Below are 24,708 nucleotides of genomic sequence, written 5' to 3' on the forward strand. Positions count from 1 at the left end.
TTTATCAGAACAGCTGTCTACACTAAACTGTCGTGCCTATGGTTACAAGAATGTGCCATGGCTAATCTGGATCTGGGTGGGATTAACTCCCTACAGCTGCTGGTGCTGAGATTTCTGGCTCTATTTAATTTGGCAAAGAACCACACAGGAAGCTGAAAGACTCTGTCACTATAGTGAAGCTTTTGACATTTTTGTCCCTGGACGCTGGAGAACCCAAACACAACTCCTGCCGGAGATGAGTAAACTATCCAATTTACACAAACAGGCATGTAAACTCAGGTTGTAGTTTTGTTACGAATTTAAACTGCTCAAAGTGCCAGTTGTTCCGGACAGTTGGGTCCTGCCCTCACCACCTCCCTTGGCTGGGTCTTCCCCCAGCCCCTCTCGGGTGCCAGCACTAGTGCTCACTTGGCCATGTGCTGAGCTGGCTCAGGGTGCCCAAGGAAACCAACCAAAAAAAAAAAAAACCACGACACCAAACTCACACTAAACAACCAGAATGCCTTAGCCTTCAGCCAGATCTGCTCCCTAACCTGATTCATCTGGTAGCCACACAAAAGCAAATGCCTGCACCAGGGAAGAAGCAGCCGCCAGCAAGGACAGAATTACCTCTAGTGCAAGGACTGAATTAAATAACCATAAAACAGCAGCGTGGTAGGACTGTGCTCGCTTTCCACAGAGCTCAGCAGTGTTGCAGCGAAGGGAACAGGTCTGTTTGTCTGTAGCACTGTGTAGATCACGATCCTGCCATGCCTCTGGACAGCCACTTCTTAAAATGATTTAAGTATCTATAAACATTGCCTGTTCAAGATTAAACAAATTAGTTGGTTTGACAGTGCACATTTACTAATCACTTCACCAACCTTTGGATAGTTTATCTAAGCCATTAAACCTGCCTTTCTTAATAGAGAACATACTTTAGTAACAATGTGCTGTTCAGATCCAGGACTAATTTCACAGCAGCTTCACAAACTGCCATCTTCACCTCTGCTGCGGGGGGAGAGGAGGACTCCCTGGCACCCCTCGCTCTCTGCCTCTGGAGAACACAAAGGTCTACATGAACCTAGGACATAGAGTACCCTATTCTCCACAAGACCTGATCTTTCCATATTAACTCTAAAGAGGATTATCAGGGAGGGGTGGGATACTTGCATTGACCATGCCCGTTTTGTCTTTGGGAAGCTTAGGTTGCCGGGAATGCCAACCTGGTGCATATCCGCAACCAATTAGTGGTAAAAGGCACCTCCTGCAGAGCCCATCAAAGCCACCCCACCCCTAACAGGGCTGCTGCGCAGAGATCTGAAGCTTCTGCCTTCCTCCTAGAGGGAGGCAGGGATTCCCCACACCATACACCACAGTAAAAGATCAAATCCAGGAATCAAACTCAGATATCTCACTCATGAGATCACTCAGGCTGGCAGAAACGTCGATTTTAATCAAAATCAAATAAAAAGTGAGCCAGTGAACCTCCAGAGAGCTGCCATGAGCAAAATATATACAGCTTCACTTTAAAAGGCAACAAAAATCTCATAGCCACATCTGTACAAAAATGCATTTGACATTGGCCACGTTCGCCATCCCGCTTGACTTACTCCCACTGGCACGTGGCTGCAAATTGCATCCCCTTGTACAGGAATGCCGAAGAGGATCTGCCCCAAGAGACAGATGACATGACTGCACCAACCTTTCTCCACGTTTTTTTCCCAATGGAAGAAAGCTTTAATTTGCAGCTACTCCTCTACAGTACTTTCTCCATTAAAGGCTGCAGGGGGGAAAAAAAACAAACAAACAACAAAAAACAACACCAAACCACACACAACAACAAAACCAATACATAACACACCACTAAATCTGTGCATCTCTATGCAACCAGGCCCAACTACACCTGTTCAGTCCTGCAGAGAGAAGGTATCTTGTCCTTTTTCTACTGACCTAGTCATTCCTATCGCCAGTATCTTTGATCCAATGTCCTCACCAATGAGGGGTCAAGGCTATAGATGTATTTTCTCAAACATTCAGTGCCTCTAGCACACCTCCATTTACCGCTTTGATTTCTCAGGCAACTTCATCACCAGGAAGCTTAACAATGGCGCATCTGAGATATGGCCAGAAATGTTTCCCACATATCCCCTTCAAACATTCCACGATAAGAGTCATATATAATGCTTACTATTATCTAAGGACTTTTTATAAATAAAATCAGAGGCAATCTGTAACATACTGCCTCTGTGAAGCTGTTAAAGGAGATTTTAGTAGTAAACAGAGGTTTAAGATTGTTTAGATGACAAAGAGACACAATGTCTACACTTAAGTACTGCAACATACTTTTTTAGACCTGCCCAGCATGGCTTTTTTTCTCCTTTATCCCCTTCTTTTCATCGATATCTTCCTTCTGCACGTAAAACAATTTTCCAGCTCCTTTGCAGCCAATGGATTTCACTAAGCAGAAATAACTGAAAAAGTAGAAAAGTATAAAAAGAACCACAAGAAGATGTAGTAGCAACACAGACTCACCTTGAAAACTGGCCTTTTCATTTTAGTTAATGAGTTTCATCTTTGTTATAGAAACAGGGACAATTATGTTCCCCGGTCTTTGAGGAGGGTGGCTGAAAATCATTAGCAACACCTGCACCTGCAAATCATTTTGTAATGCTCTGAATGAAAGATGATAATAAACTGCACTGACATTTATGGAACATTTGCAATTTCATCATTCAAGAGAACACAGGGATTCTGGAGGAGAAGCAGGATAGAAAATCTTATACGATAGGAAATAATATGGTTAGTTTGCATTTTTATAGCTCCCACCACCTGAGAATATTAAAAAAAAAAAAAAAAAACACCATCAACTGTATCTCTGATCATCTTATATAGCATTCCATAGTGTTCTTCCCAATGTCAGATAAGAAAAGGAAGACTTCAGTCCATACAGCAGGATAAAAGGCAGAAGAAACCAGTCAGGAATTCTTTGCTCTACCTACCCCATGGCTTCTTAAATGCTCAAGTGCCAACATCAGAAAAAAAAATCTCTAAAATATAATGAGGTAGCACAGAAATACTTACCAGCATTGCAATCTGGGATAGAGTTTAGCCTTTTAGATATATACTCTGAACCAAGAGATTAAATAAGTTGCATAGCATGTATGTAATTTATTCCTAAATCAAATTCTACTGTAACTTAATTAACATACAAATACAATTTTTCTTCCATTCAACAATAAAAGGAAAACTCTATTCTATTCCCTAATGAACTACAGTCAAAGTTTCTTTTGTTTCAGCTCTCTAAGAATGGAAGTGTTACTAGTTTATTTCTTGATGTTTTCTTTTAACCTTATTTGTTGCAGGAATTTCAGGGAGTACAAACAAGCATAAATCGAAAAAACTTCCTAAAGCCATTTGGACTTAATTGTTTGCAACACAGCAGTTTAGATTCCAGCATTATCATGTTGTCTAGCCCCCTTCTAATTTACCCCAAGTTTGAGAACATGATTAGCTGGGGAGCGAAGGAGAAACCAGGTGGCTTATGAATAATTATAACTTTTTACAGTACTCCTCTACACGCATTTCTACTGGCACACTGTTCTAAATTTAATGGGATTCTGAATAGTCTGAACATAAAGAGAAGTATTTACACGGAGTGGCATTTTCTGACTTGGTTGATTTACTGTTGGTAGAAAGAACTCATTAGCTGTCAGGCCAGTTGTTGAAAAGACCATAATGCCAATGCACAAAGTTGACATAATGAAAATAAAGGAAAGAATCTGGGCCAAATTCAGAGGCAATCTGTAAGGTAATGTAATTTATACCTACTTATGCTCACTCAGATTCCCTTAGAACTTGTTCTACCCAATCTATTGATGCATGAGGGACTCTAAATTGATGTAATTTATATGCCAAAGAGTCAGAAACGCTATAAGGCCCCAATGTCGAGGGCACTTAAAGTCACGCTTTCCTATAATACATATTGTTCTTTTTGTCCACCTGTCCTGAATCCTCCTACCTTTTACCACTTCAGGCTGTGATTTATGCCCTCAAGAATCCCCAAGACACCAAGTGAGAGGCAGGGTGTAGGCAAGTGTGCATAACTCTAAGGAAATCAAAGTTGATGTAACACAGAAGCCAGGGAAGCCGGGCATCTCCCACATGCACATCTACTCTCCCCATCACTTAGATTCAATTTGATATTTGGCTCTACATGTCCTCCATTACCACTAGCAATTGAATTTGTTACTCAAATGATACAAGCAGCCACAGCTCACAGAACATTTTAGGGCCAGGCAGAACATCATGATGATCTAGTTTGACCTTCTGCACAACAGAAGCCATCAAATATCACACAGTGACCCAGGACTGAACACAGCAAGTCAAAGATGAATGAGAAAGACACTTAATGTCGATTTAAAGGCTTCAAGTTATAGGAAAATCTGCCGCATCCCTCAGATATCTGTACCAGCAGTAAAATACCATTATGTTTGAAAACATGCACCATGTCATCTCTTGGATTTTACTAGCTTCAGCCATTGGCTCTTTGTTCTATGAGGCTGGATAAATGTACCTATGTATTTCTAATAAAGAGTACACCAGATTGCCTCTCAGCCTTCAGCTCAGTGTCTCACATTTTCTAGATCTGAAATCAAGAGAATACAAACATCGTAATCAAAATAGTTTTAGAATGAGTTGAGCTTGCTCTGAAAAATATTTATACAGGCTATCTTGATAAAAGCCTTTTCATCTGGAATAGGAAACATGACAGCTGGAAGCTGGTGACCACAGCTTCCTTCTTCAGTTTCTGAACACTCAAGGATACTATCAGTTGAAGTGTTTACTTTACTCTCTCTGCTGGGCTATCTGAACATACTGAGAGGAAGGGACAGAGAGCCAGGATTGTAAGCAGTTTGATTGTTAAGCTACTGGTCTTCAGTCCTTTCCAAAGGTCTCTGACTGACAGTTATTTCACTCGAAGCGAACACTCCATCACAGACAAAATCGTTGCGTCTATTCAAAAATTTAGATTGGGTCATCATCTGCTAATCTACAGAGGTACATAGTCAGCAGTAACTCTGCTGGCAATGATATACAGTCATATTTTCTGGTTTCCTGTTGAACTACAAAATACTGTGTAATAAAAAAATCCTAACACCTCAAGGGAAATCTCATTTCAAATTCCATTACAACTTGCGGAGTTGCAGGAACGCAGGAGAAACACACAAAGGGATGCTCTGGAGCAGCGTTGTGGTCTTCTACCAACCAGTAAATGGGATTATCCAGAACGGGACGTTTTCATGTGGTTTGCGTTCTTGTCTCTAAGCCCTACAAGAAGATTCATCAGACAACACAATGTGCCACTGTTTCTTATTTCAGAGGTCGGCACACTAATCTGTTCTGCACAGGAGTACTTGATGCTGCTTGTCCCAGCCAGAGAGATGTTAAAGGTTTACACTGCTTATGAGTGAAAGGGCTGAAGAACAGATTGGCCTGATTTCTGTTTTGGTCAGAAATCTAACTCTTGGATAGAAACTAGCTGGCTCCCAGCAAAGTTAATGTTTCTCTATTATCTGTAAGGATTAGCTGCTGTTCGTATGGGACATCTGCTGCCCAAGAGAGGCACAGCCTTCTCACAGGAGCAAACAGAGCCACGAGCAAGCGCATCACTGCAGCAAACCACAAAGAGCAGCCAACGTCAAACACTGGTTCAGTGCTTCCCATCAGTTAATGCCTTTCATCCCGTGGCCTCCTTCACCTCCAGACTTGGCCTCTGTCTGCATTTACACCTTCCCAGAATAAAATCCTTGTTTCCCCCACCCACTTGGTAACCATCATTCAGCTAGTTTGTCTGTGACTCATCCACTTCAAAACCCTGCTGACTCACAGCCCTCAAAAAAGAAACTTGCTCAAAAGGACGTACTGAGTCGCGGGTATGGCATCCACGCCGGCCAGGAATTCAGCCAAGTCGACCTGGCCTCTTTACCACTGAAAGGCAAGAAAGTTGTACTTCGTTTGTGAATCGCTATCGTTTTAAAACCCAATTAGATCACAGGTATTTATAACTAAAGTGTACTTCGACGGCCTGATTTCCAAAAATATGATGCAGCCAGTAGCACCCACCAAATCTAATGGGCACTCAATAGTGAAAAATGAGATAAGGGTACACAGTTAACTGCTGAAACAAGAATATACAGGCTGAATATCTTGAACCCACTAGTAAAAACTGTGACTTCCACACGTGACAATACATGTTTAACATCCTAGAAGAGTATGCGAAGTTAAAACAACAGTTGCAGAAAAGAAGTGGAATGTAAAAATAATATTTAAAGACATTTCAGACAGATCTGTCACTCCTGAGTTGACTGTGCTCCTTCACCTCCATATTTTCTATTCAGAATTAAGTGTCTTTATGGGGGCCCTCCTTGAAGGAAAAAAAAAAAAAAAGAAGGAATCAGAAAAATATGCACTTTTGGTTTTTTCTTTTTCACTATCAAATTATTAGCACACTGGATGAGGTACCTCAGAAGGCAGCAGAACCTCTTTCACCAGCAGATAAGGGCTTCAGCTTCCTCATGTCTCATCATACGAGCCACTGACTGAGAAATGTCAGATATAGATACTGTAAATGCACTTGATTTCACCCCTGAGCAAGGAAGGATGGTCTGGATGACTTCTTGAGGTCTCTTATAATATTATATACCTTTTAATAAAATACTATCAAGAGCACAGAGGAAATATAACTTCTCACTGCAAGATTATCCGCCCTGCTCCCCTCATTTCTCCTGGGCTCTATGATAATTCTTCCTTCTCCACAAATTTCCCATTAAAGGCAGTCTAGTTCAAATCCCGGCCTTAATATTCAGTGGTTTACCTTCAACTCCCTCTAGCTACCACCAGCACCATTTCTCAGTCAAAAGTTACCACAGACATCTGTCTTCACTAGGGTGCAATTGGGAGGTGCTCATAAATGTTGGCAGCAGGACAGGTCTATGAGTTTGCTCAAATATCTGGAGCTCACAATCACATGAGGTTAAAAAAGAAAAACAACAACGAAATGATGACAGAACCAGTCATCTGCTGAATTAACCATAGGGCTCATCTCTACAACTTGAATTTCTTCAAAAATTTCTTACTGTTTGTATCCAAGGAAGGCACCCACGCATATAAACTAAGTATAAACTAATCAAGGTATTTCTCTGACAGAGCGGAAAGAGAGAGAAAGCAATGATGTTATTTTTATTTACCTTTGAAATTGGGAAGACTAAGTACCTTGTTTAAACAGACAGATTACATAGCGGGATCGATAGATTAGCAACACAAGACTAATACTGAAATGGTTCAGAACTGAATATCCAAACCAGTTAGTAAATCCCTTCACTGTAACCTTGCTACTTTTAAGAATTTATTCCTATCTACTAATTTAAACATTTACTTTTACTCAAATAATTTTAACAGATAAAAGACTGCATCTAACAGTTCTCATGAGCTGATACAGACTGCTATGCATCACCTGTAAAAATGTAAATATTATTTGAATGATTTTCAAACAGTCTAGATAACATTAAAGAAAAAAGAAAACCTCTGTAACATTAGATACTTGATAACTTGCCCCTTATCTGCCTGATGTGACATTTAGGAAAACACATTTTTAAAAGTCAGTAATATATTCTGACTGGCGCTTCTTGTACCCAGAACCTCAGTAAAATCATAGAAAGAAGGAGGAAGAAAAAATTAAAAAACTTTAAGAACATATTCCAAAGCAAAAATTTTTTAAAAACCACTTTGCTATTATAATGTAAAATTAAATAAAACTAACATTTTATCTGAAAAATCTCACCTAACAGATTTTCTCAACCACCTAAAGAAAGATGTGCCAAAGATTGCAGAGTTCACTGGGGACTTCAAAGTTGCTATCAATCTCTATATAGAAAGCGTTCAGATACTGCAGTGATGGGTAGCAGTATAAAACCCTAAGAGAGAGAGAAAAATAGATAAAATGCCCTTAGGAACAAGTTTCTTTCCAGGAAAACTTACTAAACCAAGGCTTAAATTGAAACAGTATTATTTTTCTATGTAGTGGCAGTTTTTCATCTCTTAACTCTCTATTGTTTGTAATACGCTCACAAAATGAAATTTCTTTCCTAAAGGCCAAATTCTGCCCGTCCTCTTCCCACTGAATAATTCCCCGTCGCAACTGCAATGCTGGGGTTTCAGCAGAGCTGCTTGGGTGGGGATGCTCCAGCACACCCAGAGGGCAGGATGGGGCCCCATGGAGAGAACATCTCCAAGCAATCAGTGTCCCAACGTGGGCACCCCGTTTGTCAGCGAATCGCTTCCACAGGCAACAATGGGAAGAACATTAATACAACTCAACAGATCAGGCACAGGTTTTTCCTCTGTGTGGCTGCTTTGGGATATTCCCACTCCAATGCTGAGTAAGCAACAAATACAGCAGCACTCAGCAGCTATGTGAAATGCAAACCCAGAATTTCAAAATACTTGTCTAATTAAAAAAAAGTTAATGATCATCACCTAAATGTTAACACCAAAACCTCACTCTATAAACTCATGATACACTCAGGACTGCAACCTACACCTAAACCTAGGGAGCCCTGGTGAGGCCACTTGTTATATCCCAAGTTTTTTAGAAGACTGCAATCTAGAGGGAGATAAAAATTAGTACATATACAAACACACATATCGAAAATTTAGTTCCTTTTGAACTAAAGTACCTTTAGGAATAATAAATTCCTACCACTTAATTTAACTATGAGAGCTGGTAGTAGACCAAAGCAGTGAGTATTTTTCAAAACACATGTTTCCTAAAAATAAACTCCACATAACTGCTACAAAAGCTTCTGTCACATTTTTCCTTGTCTATGCAAATAATTATTTCCTGACAGTCCTTGCTTCTTTCCCAAACACTACAAGATTTTTAAAAATTAAAAAGGTAAAAGGGAAGAAATTATGTCCATCCTCATTATCCAATCTAAGTTGCCAAAGGCAAATGAACAACCAAGTTATCTAAATCATTAACATTATGCTGCAAACAATATGAAGTGTTACCTGTCTAGAGATACAGACGCAGTTGCTTTTGGAAATACATTCTATCACTGCTCTGAGGGAAGAAAAAAGTTCTTCCTTTGGTCTCCCAACTCCCTTTTTTCACCCCCTACAAAAAATACAGTAGAATTGAGAGAAGATTTCCCTGACAGCTTGTAACTGCTATTACAGAAAAAAAAAATGTAACATTTAAGCCCTAAGGAGCTCCTGGTCTTCAAAAGTGCAAAGTACATACAGTTCTAGTTGAAGTTAATAGGAGCTGCAGGTGACCAGCACTTCTGACTTCAAGGCCCCAAGCTACTGTACAAAGCACTGTCCCTTTGAAATTTCAGCATAACATTTGTCAGCAGCCAACTTGCTGCAGTGCAAGTCATATGCATCCCTTTCCCCCCTAGTATTTATTTTTTTTAAAAGCACTGAACAGCCACTGGAAACATGGCTATCTCACAATGCTACTGCCCTAACAAAATGAGAAGCAAGCATGAAGAAAAAGACCAAGTCCAGTCCTCACCAAGCCCCCAGCCATTGCACACCATGATACTTCTAGAGCTCTCTGCTGCTGGGAATAGACTTGCTGTCTCACACTGACCTCGGCTGCTTTGTTCTTTTGTCCAGTTCCATTTCCTTCCCCATGAAGCCAGCCAGCAACATCAGCTAAGACTATTCTTGAAGTGTCAGCACACCAAGACGGGCAACTCCAGAGAACCACACCACGGCTTCCCTGGCTTGGCTGGCAGCACCCAAAATCTGCCAGACAGCAGTGCATGGGAGACTGGCCATCAAACAGCAGAGATGGAGAAATCAAAGCCCAGGGAAACATAAAGGTCTTTGTGAACTGAACGCATGCAACTGCTACCCTAAATATTAGAGAAAAAAATTAAAAAAAAAAAACCTCAGCCGTGCATGAACTGGGAAGGTAGAGTGACTCATTCCCAAGGTGATGGAGTAGCACACATTAGTAAACAGACACCAGTTACCATCCACCACATCCAGGTCCTGGCACTGCTCTGCAATGCAACCTCCCACCAGGCACTTCACTTCTCTCTGCTTTTTTCCTGCCCACCTTTGTGAGGCTGCCTTATTTACATCGCTCATAAACTCCCACAGGCAGGGACTCTCTTACCCCGGTTCTGTATGCAGCTCAGCACAAGAGAACTGCACAGTCAGAGGCGGTCTGCAAACAGTATACCATCAAAAAAAATTAAGAGGGGAAGAGTATGACTGGGTCAGGAAATAAAATTGCAATATCTTTAAGAAAGTTGTGAGAGTCCAACAGCAGAACAAGCACCATGACATACACATATGCATTAGGTGAAATAAAAATGACAAACAGGAGAGCTCTTAAAAGGATGGGGGGGCGGGGGGAGGGGAAAGAGATAAGAGGGGGAAAAAAAACAAAAAACAAAAAGAGGGAAAAAATATTCCAAAATGGAAAGAAAATGGTAAAGAGGCCTCAGCCTTTTAAAGGTCTATCCTTGTCACCTAAGTGTTGGATCACCTCTTTGTCATTCTGGCTGGTTTAAAAGAAGGCATGAACTTACCTGACAATCTCTCCTGAGAGCAAATGGGAACATGGGAAAGAGGAGGAAGGAAATAACATTCACATATCTCTACCCCAAAACAGCTGACCAGCACAGACAGAAAGTCACCCACTGAAGGTTAAGAAATAATAAACAACTAATAATTTACTCCCTTACTAAAAGACCAGGAGAGACGAAGCATAAATGCAGTCAACTTCAACGGCTGTTGTTGGAGCATGGCAGTCATACTTCATTCCTCAACACACACTATAAAATCACAATCTACATCTTTGTGGCCATTGGCACAGTTCCTTGTTCTGCTTTAAAAACACCGATAATCAACCCTTGTTCATAGTGTTTTCACATATTTAAAACAAAATCCTTGGGACACAAGAAGTTATCAGGATCAGGAATATCATACATTTCTCTCCCATACTCAATTGTACCTTTGAGTCAAACAAGCCATATTTTTTAAAAACACAACTACTTCCTACACAACAAGAAGGGAAGCACATATGATAATGTTACAAGCCAAGACGAAAGGAATAAAAAAAGTAATGACAACAAAAAATCTAAAATAAGTCCTGGCAAGACACGCAACATCAGGCATGAGAAAACCAAAGCCAGTTGGCTCTGATTAATTTGTATCTATCAACTACTATTTAGCTAACACCTACCCATAAATAACTTCTTTGCTATTCCCTTGCTGATTAATAGGGTGCTATAGATTGGAAAAATTACTCTAAAGGACTTGAACACAGACCAGTCCTTACATGATGCTGATCAAATCTTGACAAACATTTCAAATAGTCTTCGCATCAGTGCCTGACAGGAGGCTCCGCAAAGGCCCATGAGGTTGGGGGCTGTGCACAGGCACTGTTTGAAAGAGTTTCTTTCCTCTGTTACTTGGAAGGATGAAGCAGTCCTTTACAAGCTTATCCAGGTGTCCATTAAGCTTTTTATGTCTTCTGGAAAAATTTAGGCCAAGCACTGTTTGAATCTCTACAACAGCATAAGCTGGGCCTTGATCTGCCCCTCATATCACTGGTCACACACAACAAATGTCTTTTTCACTCAGGCTCCTTAGTAGGAGCGCAGCCCAAATCTGAAACAACAGGGAATTCCTCTCCTACAGAAAGTGTGTCCTTTTACCCCACTCCACTTCTCTTCTTCAACCAAAGGGCTCAAGGGCTGGAAGGTGGAACATTGAACCAGCTAGGTTGGTTCAGGCGCTCACTTCAAGTAAGCGATTGTTCAAAGTGCTCCATAATCCTTGATGCCCCATCTAGGAGTCCTATTGGGTCTGGCTTCAAATGTTTTGGAGACCTCCATCTGCTGGATTCTGGGTACTCAGCACTCCCAAATAAACAGAGATTAACATGCCACCTTTGGCAAATCTTTTCCCTTTATTTTCCCAGCTTTGCCTCTACTCTTACAATACCCACACACTGCATTTGCTCACAGAGCAGAAACAATGTTGCCCACCTCTGGGTTCTGCCCAGAAAGAGAAGGTGTGGATGCTACACAAGTCTATCCCCAGACTCTTGATAATCTAGTACAGGCTTGTGGAGGCTGAGGCCATTATTTGAATGCAACCATTACATGAGCAAATAAGGTGTTCAAGGCACCTCTCAGAATGGGCTCTGAAGATTAGTTAATGTTTATACAGCCCTCTGAAAACTGAAATGACTGCTACACGCTAAGTATTACCATCACCAGGGATCCATTTAAGTAAAAACAGGGTAGAAAATGAATGAAACAAAACTTATTCCTCTGCCCAACACAATTATTACCAGACTTATGCATGCTAAAAACACCCAATAACCCATCTAACACAGTAAATTAATGTTTATGCTATTAAGTTTAGGCAATCTTATGCTGACAGCTTTTCAAACTACAGGAAATTGTGCGTTGCGCGGGGATAACTGTAGACAATTACAGTGATTTTGTAAAATGGCAGAGATATAAGGCAGAAACTCAGTGGTCAGTGAGGTTTCTAACTCACACAGATAACAAGTGTGTCCTGGCAGGCCAGTATTCTACAGCTTTCACACAGCTGTTTCTAGAGACAGGAATTATAGCCGCGATCTCAAAATTCAAGATGATTCAGCGCATTGCACACTTGTATCCGTGAGGCAACAACAGACAGGTGGGATCAGCGTGGGCCATTACTGCCATCCTGGAGTCACCACACATCAGCCAGATTTATTATTACCCCATCTTGCACCAGCAGCCAGCACCACCAGAAAGGGACGCTTTCAGTGGAAATACTTGCATCAACTCCTGGGTTTCTTCAGGATACAAAACCTCCAAAGAGACACAAAGAGCACAAACACAAAATTCAGTGAGTACAATGCTCTCCCAGGCAGAAAGCTCCCAGCTGCTTTGCTAAAGGCCACAGCAATATGTCTGCTTTATGCTTGTTTTCACGAAGGATTGTTTAACCGTACTTAGTGCAGCTCTACCTTGACACAGTAAACGTCATCTTAATACAGCCTAGGTAAAGCATTCAGCTTAACAAGTCCTACTGCACGCTTTGTCAAACATCTGAAGAACCGCAGTGCCTCCAACTTTTTTTTTCTGATGTCTTTCAGGTATAGAGCGGTATTGAAGGTAGTTTTTGTGAATGCAAAACCAGGCAAGGACTTTTATAAGAGCTATTGGTCCTGTTCTTTACCATATTCATTGTACCCTTCACAACTCTTTTCATCATCACCAGTCTCCCTTCCACTAAACAATTTCAGAAGTGTCATTTGCACACGAAATGGGTATATATTATACCATTCAATTACATATGGTAGATTATCAGTTTGTGTGTATCAGCTAAGCAGAACATCAACAGCTGTGTAGACACATCTCAGCTGATACTAAAAAAAGTCTTGTCGGCAGTTTTGATCTTAAAGTAAATACACTGAAAAACTTAGCTCTAATTAGGCTGAAAGGCAGATAGGATTTTTCCAGAATGAACACTAAACGAATGCTGCCGATAATACCATCTTTGCAAAATATCTTGTTTGGTTTGCCTTGAAAAGATAATATTTTCAAGATAAAATATTCTGACTTACGAGCGATAAATCCCTGCTGTTTTTGCGTTCATGAAAAACTGAATTTTGTATTTTAAGCTGCGTGTTATGCTTCATTAATATGAAATCACCACCCTGCATCACAGACATATTAGCTGAGCTCCAAGTGACCTAATTCATTTTTAATATTTCATAGTTTGTTAAAAGCTGAAACGAGAGATAACTAACACAGCTCTGACACCCCCTGTCATGAATCTAAAGATGTAGGGAAAAGGTCATGTACTTACTAACTGGCACCAGACCAAATTCATCACTAGAAAATGAGAGAACAGAAATGAAGACTGCATTTCCCATTATGCTTCTCCCTTCGTAAGAGCATCCATCAACTTGCACGATACCAACAAGCAGAATTTATTTATATGCATGTCCCCCAATAAAAGGTCAGAGACATGCGAGAAAGAAATAAGGATTTCAGCCTTTGTCTAAGCAAGAAGCAGTTCCTTCCCTTTAAAGCAAACTCAGCAGCAACAGCCTTTGAAGACCAAAAGGAGAAACAATTCCCAACCACATTAAGAAACTAACAAGTCCCTTATATGGCTAAGAATTGCAATGCCATTTTTTTTCCACAGCCAGAAAAATTAGAACAAGAGGGAAAAATAGAGCAAACTTTAAACAGGCAGTACTCTGAGCACCAGGGAATTCACACAGGCACATCATTCCAGCTTTAAGAACTGCCAAATACTTTCTTCTTTAAAGGGAAGGAGGACATTACACCAGGTGAGTCCCTGAAATCTAGATTTTAACTCTCCTGCTGTAACTATGGATACGTAGCTTTAAAATCCTTTTGTGATGTAGCGGTACATCAGGCTCCCTTATCTCCTCCTCTGGTGAAATGCCTCCGTGTGAAGTCCCCTCATCTCCCTTAACCTCGCAGGTCACCAACACACCACCTCGAGGTTTTGCCAGCTCTGGCACCGTGTGTCCAAAACAGCCCTTTGCCCCCATCTACTGCACCTTCAGTCCTTGCCTCTCGCCCTCCCGCAACCCTGGGGTGACAGCGGCCAGCTTCTCACCCAGGAAGGCAACTAGATCGTGTCACACGTTGTTTCGAATAACCAAAGAGCTTCTCGCAAGCAAGTCAAATGGGAGGCGATGGTCGACCCAGCCCTGCCGCCTCCCACCGGCGCGAGGCTGGGTGCGGAAAGGTCAGGCTCCCGCGCAGCCTCCATGCTCAGCTTGGAGCGGCTCAGCCTGGCTGGGCTCTAAATATAGCTGGGCAGAGGAAGGGCTGTGCAAGGGGGTGGGGAAGGGAGAGGGAGAGGAGCCAAATGAACAACCAGTTAAATAAAATACCATCGTGCTATGGTCCACCTGTAAGACTCTCCCGCTCCTCTTTGCCAGCTCTGCAGCGGAGTATTTAGGTGCAGCTTCGGGACTCGGTCTGTCAAAGCAAACTCACAAAATAAGAACAAACTGCTGCTTGATTTATACTTGGGGAGGGGGGTATTCAAATCTGTTCAACAACTCTTCTTCTTGAATAAATCTGAATCACATCGCAGTGACATCACTTCCACTACATGACAGCCCATAAATCATCATCAACCACATGGTATCATCCATAAAACATGTGTCATGAAGACATCAATGAGGAACAAAATATCAGAGAGCTTTACACGATAAACATGCAATCTTATGCGTCTTCAGGCTTCTACTATGATCTATAAACGTCAGGTGGTTTATTTCACTCATTTGCATTTGAATGAAGTCAATACAATTAACAGAGGAACCCTTACAGAAAAATCTGTCCAAACACTTTCATCTGCATAAATTTACCACAAATGAAACACTTAAAAATGTAAATATTTACTTTTTTTTTTTTTTTTTAAATAAATGACAATGCTTGATACTGAGGTTGACTTAACAACAAATAAGCAGGGCGAATTTATTCCTGCCATGGTTGCAAGCAAGCAAGCACAGAAACAAACAAGGAAGACAAGGAGAAGGGGAAAAAAAAAAAAAAAAAAAAAAAAAAAAAGAAATATATATTTTTTTTATATATATATTATATTTGCATCCTAAAGTAGGAAAAAAAATCTTTTTCTCTTATTTGACACTGTAAGGCCTGAAATGTCTTTCCACTAACAAAAACTTCTAGAGGAAAAGATTAGACTTTGCTGTAAACCAACAAAGTCAGAAAGACTGAGGGATCCAACAGGAGCCTCCGATCTGCAACTGGGGAGAGGACAAGCAACCTCTGCTTCCTCCTCCTTTTGGAAACACTGTAGCCTCTGAAAAGACCTACATAGAAAACTGAATTGTTTCAAATTTTAAAGAGGCTACACAGTATTTTTATCTTAAGAATTATGGAAAGACAAGCAAAACCAGCTCTCTGCTCTACTCTTTACTTTTTGTGAATTAACCATGCTTTCTCTCTCACAGAAACTGCTAATGTTCATTACAGGCACTGGCTCCACGTGAGAGTTCTATGGCAGTTAGACTTCCACCATCTATAAATCATATCTCAACTGAAGCAGAGAAAGCAACAGACAGAAACACAGAGTACCTGTTTCTTTGCTGATCATTCTCTAAATGTACACATCAGCATAAATAATACTAAATAGAAATTATAGCCACAGAAAACCCAAAATGCTGTTAAATACCACTTGCACCCACTTGCACAATTTAGAATCATTTTGATAGATAGTGCATTTCTTTTGTAATCTCTATTTTTTTTTTTTTTAATCTCCATATTGTTCAGCTGATTTGGTTTTGCCACAGGAACAACATGTGCTTTGTGGGCCTGATTCTGCCTTCCTGAATACAACTGAAGCTCCTTCATCCATTTTTCAAGCGAAGCAGAACAGATCCCTCTCACTGTAACTTTTATTCAATATTATTGCTAATCAGCTACTTAAAATATTCTGTGTCATTCTGCATAGACACCATTCTCAGGCCGATAACCTGCTCATCTAGACTAGCCCTTTGCGTGAAAGCGTTTCCTTCTAAATTTCTCTCCATCACTCAATCTTGTCTATAGGAGTGGAAAAGCAACTGAGAAACATCACTACATAAACATTCACAATACAGGCTATGACAATATCCAAGTAAATCACTGTTCTCCATCTCCCTTCCCTGCCCATCTGCAGTCTTTGGTATGGAACAACTATATCATAAAAGCTCTTATTCACACATGCTTTTGATATTACACTATTTAATCACATACAGCTGTAGCTGATGAGACTGTTACAAAACACAATTTTAATGCAGCACTGGAAGCAAGTTCTGGAGACACATCAACCGTTTTCCTCTACATAAAATTTCTAACATTAAAAGACTTTTCTTCAAGAAAAACAAAACAAAAACAAAACAAAAAAACACAACACACAAAAACAACAAAAATCCGCCTCTCTTCCTGGACACTCCGGAATGGGCTTGTTTGCAAGTGAACTTGAAGTCTCTGCCTGGAGTATAGATAGTGACAAACCCACTTCCCCCACACCAAAAAAAATAATAATTAAAAAGCCCTGCTTGCAATTATATGCAAAGGGAACACTATCCAGGCTACTTACAGCAAGACCTGAAATGAACTCAGGCATCCTGCTTGGAACACATCTTTTCTTATCTAGTTTTTAATTCATGGAAATTTAAGAAATAACTGTCTGATGATTTTTACCAAGATACTTAAATTAAAGTGCAAATATACCATCATGCTTGCTTTGAAAGGCCCCCATGCATTTGAAACCAAACCAGTCCAGTTCTGAAGCATTGTACTCGACTTTCAAAGGTGCACCTTGTATAAGGCGTTCTAAAGTATAACTTAACACACAGTATTTGCCACAGTAAGATCCATGTAACCTAATCCGGCAAATGCTTGTACCTTCCATCTTTTGTTATGCAAGTAAAATACATGATTACAAAATAAATCTCTGTAGCATACAGTAATAAACACAGGTTCAAAAAGAGTAAAAATTTTTACTTTTCTTTCCAACAGTAGGTTTGTTGGGTTTTGGTTTGTTTTAAATTTAAACAGACTTGCGTTGAGACAACACAGGAAAGGAAGATCAACTACAAAATTCAACATTATTTTAATGTATATCATGGTGTCCCTTACAGCAGCAAAAGTATTTTTATCCAGACTTGTAAGGATAAATGGCAAACAGAAATGGAAGACAAATGAGTTAATGTATTTCTGCATTTTCCAGAGAAACATAACTTCCTTATTGTTTAAAGCAACTGGCAAAATACAAGAGTTAAGATATTCATATTGCTGTCAAAATTACAGCCAGCCTTAAATATCTTTAAATGGTATTTAAACGAATTTGTGTTTCTTTTGGGTAGCGCTTGGATGCATTTAAAACACACTGCAATGCACTGAATCACACAAGGGCTAAGTGCGAATGAACTTCATTCCTCGAAATGCATTTCTCTGTTTGCAAGTGTTTGCCTTTACTTTGGCACGATCACATGGGCTCCAGCTAGACTTTTGAGCTCTGGCGGCAATCCAAGCTGCAGATGGTTGGAAATGCAGCCTGAAATCAGTGTGTGGTTGATGAATTACTCCTTACACCTGACCTCTGCTTCACACCAGGCACCAAACACAATCTGAACACTACCAGCCAGAGAAGCCCTGTCAGGCAGCTCCGTATCTGGAACACTTTTCTTCAAGGCCTTCTGTATGGCCAGATGGCCAAAAGGGGGGAATGCGGTAAACTCGCTAAACAGAAACGTGAGTGAGAAAATAGCCCAGAATTGGTAGGTACAAGGTGAAGAGAGGCAAGAGTTTTGCGCCGATTTCAAAAATACGCTTTCAAGAAGAGGCTGATGGAGCAAGGAAGGAGGTATGCTCCTGGCATGCAACTGAAAGAGGTCCTTGATTCCTCCGTGCCTTAAAAATGGCCAAAAGGAAACCCAGCAAAACACGGATGCACACCCAAACATGTACCTGTAACACTACTCTGTTAAGCTTAAATTCTTCCGAGTACACCTGTTTGAATTTCCTCAATTGTTTTTTCCTCAGCTGGGGCACGTATCTGTCACTTCACAGACATGCTCATTAAGCCACTCTTGCCTGCGGGCCAGCCTGTGCACTTTTCACATCCACAGAGACAGGATTTTTATTCACGTCAGCACTGGGAAATCACACTTCTTCCTTTTGCATGTGTTTACATGTGCATCAGGCATACCGTTGAAGAGCTATCATGGGTACAATAAATGCTGCCTCTCCACTTGGGGTATTTTTACCCCAAATGCAGGTACAGTGATTGTAAACCAAACAATTCCCGCTGGCAGGTAACTGTGGCACCTCCTCCTTTTGACTCAAGTGATTCAGGTTGTTTCAGTAGGCTGTTTGCAGAGAGCGCTTACCCCAGCGCTAGGTTTAATCGTAAGCTGCAGAGGACAAAGATAAAACACAGTATCTACTAAATTGAAGAGATTCTTTCAAACATATTCAAATAGTTCAGTTAAGATTTTTTCCCCCTGTTTTTCATATCATTACATGATATTTCATGGTGCTTAGTTTTGTTTTCATCTGTGCAAAATGGCAAAGAGAAAAGAATTTGCTTTGGCAAGCAAGAAACTAAAGAAAGAAATTCAGACCACAATGCAAGATTTGGCATCATTATTGTTTCATACGCAACCATTTATAACATAGTCCTGTAAAACAGTTGTTTGAGTAATTATGCCATCAGCAAGGATGCAACTAAGAAAATTTACTTAATGTCTCAAAATCAAATGAAAAACTACTGTATATTCTCATGAGATACACATGAGCTGAACCACCTCCATGCAGTATTATTTGCAGCAAGAACACAAGACTATCCTTCACTTCCAACAAGAAGCAAAAACATTTATTCTGAAATAAACTCCTGAGACAAGCAGACTCTGCTCCCAGGATCTGCCTAAAGAAGTTCCAACACTGTACTTTCAAACTGCCATTGTCAGACAGCCTCATGCCACAATGAGAAAATAACGTTGTGTCTTTCCTCAAACTCAGTGCTAGTCCTCAAGAGACATGTTAAATTCCTTGCAATTGTCTCTTAAAAATGGACCTCCCCTCCACCCCTTTTTACTATTGGATGACAACAGGTTTGTCCAAACCTGCAGTTAAAATTTTAGCTTCAGTGGTGGCATCTGATGTTGCAGGAGCACAAGCAAATTGAATAACAGAGCATTGTGCTTCATGTTCCACAAAAGGCCACAAAACACTAAAAACTTAAAGCAATCAGACAAGCATATGGAATCCATTTTTTTCTATTTATAATCCCATTACCCATATAGCTATTAATTTACACCACTTCTGCACAGCAACGTGCAGGCTATGTTAGAAGACACAAATGCAGAGCGTAGACCGAGATCTTGCACAGCTCCGTGCTGCCCCGTGAGCAGGACGTGATGTACAGTAACGCGGCACTTCTCAAAGGAGAACTGAGACAACTTCACCAAACAAGCGAAGAAAAAGCAGCGCTTCACCCAGAGACGCTGAGGAACACGGATTTCCAAACTTTGCCCGTTTAACCTGCTCCCACTCTGCGTTTCACAAGCTGCACGCAAATACTGTAAGAAAGCCTAGAATTTCTTTCTTAATTACAAATGAATGCATCTCCCCCCCCCAGTGTGCATGACTATGAGCATAAAACCACATTCTTTCTGCAGAGCTGAATCCTACCATGCTCTGTACAAAGAACAGTTTCAGGAAAACAAAAAGCCGGAGTTCACAGGACAGCTGGAATCATATAGGGGTTTATTAATATGTGTTGCTCCAATAGGCATGATAAAAGATAAAGCTTTTCACCACAACAATATTTGATTGCCCGACTATTAGCTTTAGACATACAATGGATCGAACTGCTTTAAAATGTCCCAGAAGCTGATGGCTAGTTTTAAGGTAACAAAATCCAGATGCTGCCTGTCTGCACTAATTTAAACTCTTAAGGTCTATAGAAGAAAAATACTTGTACGCCTGTGTATATATTTGTATTTGATATGCCTTTATTATTTAGGTTTTATGTATGCACTAAACTGTGCAGCAAGGAAAAAAAATAAAAATTAATGCCTTATAAAATGTATCACCAATTGGAAATTTTACCTGTCCTTACAATAATAATGCATACATGCAATGACAGACACACGTGACTTTTCACAGGGTTGATAATTTTATATACCGGCTATAAAAGTGCATTTAATTTCTTTTTTAAAGTATTGGGTAAAAAAAAAAAGAAACGCAGTGGTATGGAAAAGCTATTGTTGCTATTTTCATCTCAAATACAACGCTAATTTCTTCAAAAAGCTTATTTTACAAAGTTAAAAAATTGAGGAAAAAAAAATAAGGCGGAATAAAAAAATAAAAAAAGAGACTGGCAAAACGCAAGCTACGTGAGTAAAAGGCATGGAATGTCCAATATTTCTCCTCCAATACTGGAGGCCATTGTTCTTTCAAAAAAATACCATCAATTGTTTCATGTCCTTGGCTTGCCAGGTTTTGAGGAATAGCATCAGTCTGCGTCCCTCAATCCCCCAAACAGTTAAAGCTATAGGCAATATTGCAGTCGAGCTAGTGACGGGCTGCTGCTGCAACAGCAACAATACACTCTGAATGGTCACAAAGGTAAAATGCAATTTGGATCGACCTTGAAAGGAAGAAAAAAAAAAATCATTCCAAAATAGAAAATTAAAAAAGGCTAAATTTTCTACCAAAAAAAAAAAATATCTGCACAATACACTGAATAAACAGGAGAGCGAAGAAGCGAGAGGTAACCCTGCCATGAATTACAAGGCTGTAATCATATTGAGTGGTTCTGGTGTCATCACAACTCCAATCAGCCTGAATCACAGTTTTGACAATTAGTTATGCAGCAACCAGGCTACAAACATTAATGGGAAAATAATTTTATTAACAAGGATATATAACTTATCCTTTCAGAGAACTGCAGCCAGTTCAACGTGCTCCAAACCAGAAGTCTGGAGAAGTCAGCCTCCCCTGTGGCACTTCACCACACACAGACGCACATGTCAAATGTCCCATGTGTTAAATTTGCCACCGAAGCGCCATGTGTATGTGTGTATGTAGTGCCATATGCACATATGTTCACCCTGCCTATTCCCCCCCCCCCAAAGGACATTAGTTTATTGACTGAAACTGTTAATCTGTGGCTGTGAGGTCACACTTCAGAACAGTTGTGGTTTGGGTTTTTTTTTTTAATTTCTTAAATTCTTTTCTTTTCAATACAGTGTCCTAACAGGGTTTGCAAACTTTCGTTTTTGGGATTTCTTTTGTTACTGTCCCTTGGTCACACAGGAAATCTTTTCAGAGAGCAGACCATTATACAATGGCATTAGAAAAATAAAGCTTTAATTAACTAACTCATGGCCAGGGAGCATTGACTTCACTCAGCCTCTTTAAGAGATGCAGGCCTGCTTTCCAGTCTGCTGGCATTTTAAAAAAAATATAAAGAAAAAGAAAGTCCGCGCTTTAATACGCTCTCCTGAAGTGTCTACCCTCTATTTCTAGACCTTTTAAATGCAACAGAGTATAGCTGTATCATCCTCAATATTTAAGGAAATATTAAAATCAGCCCAATGCACTGAAACAAACTCCACCAGATTTACAGTCTGTTAGATCCAAGCTCTCCTCTGAGCTCCACAGCATCTCCTTCTCAGCTGATTAAAAGTTTGAGTTGCCACAGACAGCTTTTCTAACAGCAAAATGCTTTCAAGCTCCAAATACACTGTAGAGGTCACTGAAAGAGCCACCAAAACAGCATTTCGTGCCTGATGCTGTCCAGAGCAATCTTTATCCTATGCCATAATAAACACACTACCTGCCTGGTGTTACGATAGCGTTAACTGCACCGGTCTCCACAAACAATAAAAGGCATTAGCCGACGCCAACAGCCCTTGGGAAAAAAAATAAAATTAAATTAAATTAAATAAAGAACTGAAGGCAAGGGCAGACAGTAACCTTCCTGCCTCTCTCACGCCTGTTTTCTGCCTACCAGCTCAGCTCTGCGTGACACCAAACCCGAGGAAGCGACGGAAAAAAAATCGCCAAACAGAAGAGGCGAGCCCGCAATTTGCGCCGCTCCACTCTCCATCACCCGCCAAGCGCCCGGCCCCGCCGTACCCTACCTTGGTTTGGAGATAGTGGGGGTAGTAGTAGGTGTACTGGGGGTACATTGGCTGCTGGTCCAGGCGTTTGCCCATGTAGCTGGAGTCCTTCTGGCTGGTGCAGGGAACTCGTTGGCAGGGTGTAGTGCCCCAGGGCCTTTCTTCCTCTCACGCCGCTATTCCTGACAGCGCGGGCGACGGAGGAGGCTGCCGAGACTTCCTCGCCGTCTACCGTGCGCTACTTCCAGCGCAGCCAAAAACGCTCCCGCACGCACATATATGTGTGAGTGGGGGGAGGAGGGGGGCGTTCTGGAGGGGTGCGTGGGGGGTGCGGGTGTGTGTGCGCGGGGCTGGCTGGGTGGAAGCCCCCTGCCCGGCTGCCCGCGGCGGAGCAGCCCGCCTCCCCGCTGGCAGCACCGTGCCTCCGGCGGTGCCCGCTGCCCGGCGCGGGAGGGAGGGAAACGTCCTGCGAGAGGAGCCGGGAAGACAGTGCAACTCCAAAACCTCCGCAGAGCCGCTCGCTCGCTCTCCTCGTCCTCTCCTCGGCTCGCCCCGCTCTCGAGCCCTCCCCTCTCGCTCCCCACCCACCCCCCTTCCAACAACAACAGGGAAAGAAAAAAAAAGAAAAAAAAAAAAGAAAAAAAAAAAGGAAAAATAAAGAAAAAAAATAAAATAAAAAAAAAGGGGGGGGGGAGGGAAAAGCCTTCCCCAGCCTAGTTGTCGCTGCCTCCCTCACGGAGTGACATGGTGCTCAGGGCTCGTCCTGTCTTTCATTCAAACCCCCTCCGCGCCGCGCCGCCGGTGGGAGGGACCTCGGCGCGCCGCTCCCCCGGGAGGCCGGCGCAGGCCCGCGCGGCCGCCTCCGCGCCCCCGCCCGCCCCCGCGGCTGCCCGCGGCCCGGCCGAAAAGCCGCCCTGGACTCGGGGAATCCTAACGCCGGGGGGTGTGTGTGGGGAAGAGAGGCCCCACAACGCTTTTTTTAATTTTTTTTTTTTATTTTTTTTTAAGGAACAGGCAGGGGAAGGTCACGGAGCCTGGGCGCCGAGCGGGGAAGTCGTCGTCCTCCCCCAGCCCCCTCCTCAGCGAACTGCTCCGTACCGTCATCCGGCGCTCGGCGGAGAGGCGACCCGGGGCCAGACATATTAAATACATACTTTGTTAGACCGCTTATATAAGACTTGGGTTTATTTAAAGTTGGAACAAAATGGAGGAAGAGGGTTAAGAGGGAACTCGCCCGCCCTGACTTAGGGGCGCCTTCAGCCAGACGTGTGAAAATACCACAGTGCCGCTAAAGTTACCCGCGGCTCCGTTTCCCCCAAAAACGGCCGCGCCCCCCTCCAACCCCGGCGGCGGCAGCCGCCCACCCCACGGCGTCCCCCCCGCCGCCCCCCGGGCCCAGGTGAGGACCAGGTGTGGAAGCCACAAATCCCAGGAGTGAGGGACCTGTGTCAGCACAGGGGTCCCAAATATTTATCCTTCAAAAGAAGAGTATGGCTTGCAACAGCGCTATAAATCACCAGTAAAAGTGCGTGAATAACAAAATGTTTCCTCTTGTACACAAATCCCAGCGTTTCTCCTTTTTTTTTTTTAGTCACATATTCCTTTAACACGTCATCAAATTCCTGGGCCTTTCTACAGTGGCTTTGCCTATTTATAAATTTTTTGGGGGAAAAAAAAAGTGGGACAGCAGTTTCTTTTTGGTTTTATTTAAATCATCAGTAGTATTGCAGCAGAATTGTCAGCTGCTGTATTATCAACCAAATTGCTTCAGAAAAAAAAAAAAAAGAAAAAGAAAAAAAATTATAAAAAGAATTTCTTTAAAGGGACACTTCTCAAGGCTGGTAGAGCTAAAATTAGACCTGCCAGCTGTGTTTTGGTTTGTGGGCACGTGCTTGAACATGACAGGAACATGGAAATATCACGCTTTACTCTGGCAGTTTGCTGTTCTTGTAAGCAGAGGGTTTTTTAATGGATTCCTATAGCTGCCCCATAGCCAGTTAGTTCACAAGCAA

General features: G+C 41.7%; 1 protein-coding gene across 5 annotated transcripts in view; it reads right to left on the reverse strand.

Moving 5' to 3' along the window:
• RBMS3 (RNA binding motif single stranded interacting protein 3) overlaps positions 1-24,708 on the reverse strand; it is a gene marked incomplete at its 3' end in the record, with an annotated part of 709,654 nt that overhangs the window by 423,041 nt on the left and 261,905 nt on the right. For 2 of the 5 annotated variants that reach the window (XM_082045373.1, XM_082045374.1), the window contains exon 1: positions 22,718-23,245. The exons of the other annotated variants lie outside the window; for them this stretch is intronic. In XM_082045373.1, coding sequence (XP_081901499.1) covers positions 22,718-22,792 — 75 coding nt within the window. In that variant the 5' untranslated portion in view covers positions 22,793-23,245. Of the gene's footprint in view, positions 1-22,717; positions 23,246-24,708 lie in introns of those variants that run through there. 5 annotated transcript variants of the gene reach the window in all.

This window comes from Streptopelia decaocto (genome assembly GCF_964273445.1).
Source record: "Streptopelia decaocto genome assembly, chromosome: 2".
Lineage (NCBI taxonomy): Eukaryota > Metazoa > Chordata > Aves > Columbiformes > Columbidae > Streptopelia > Streptopelia decaocto.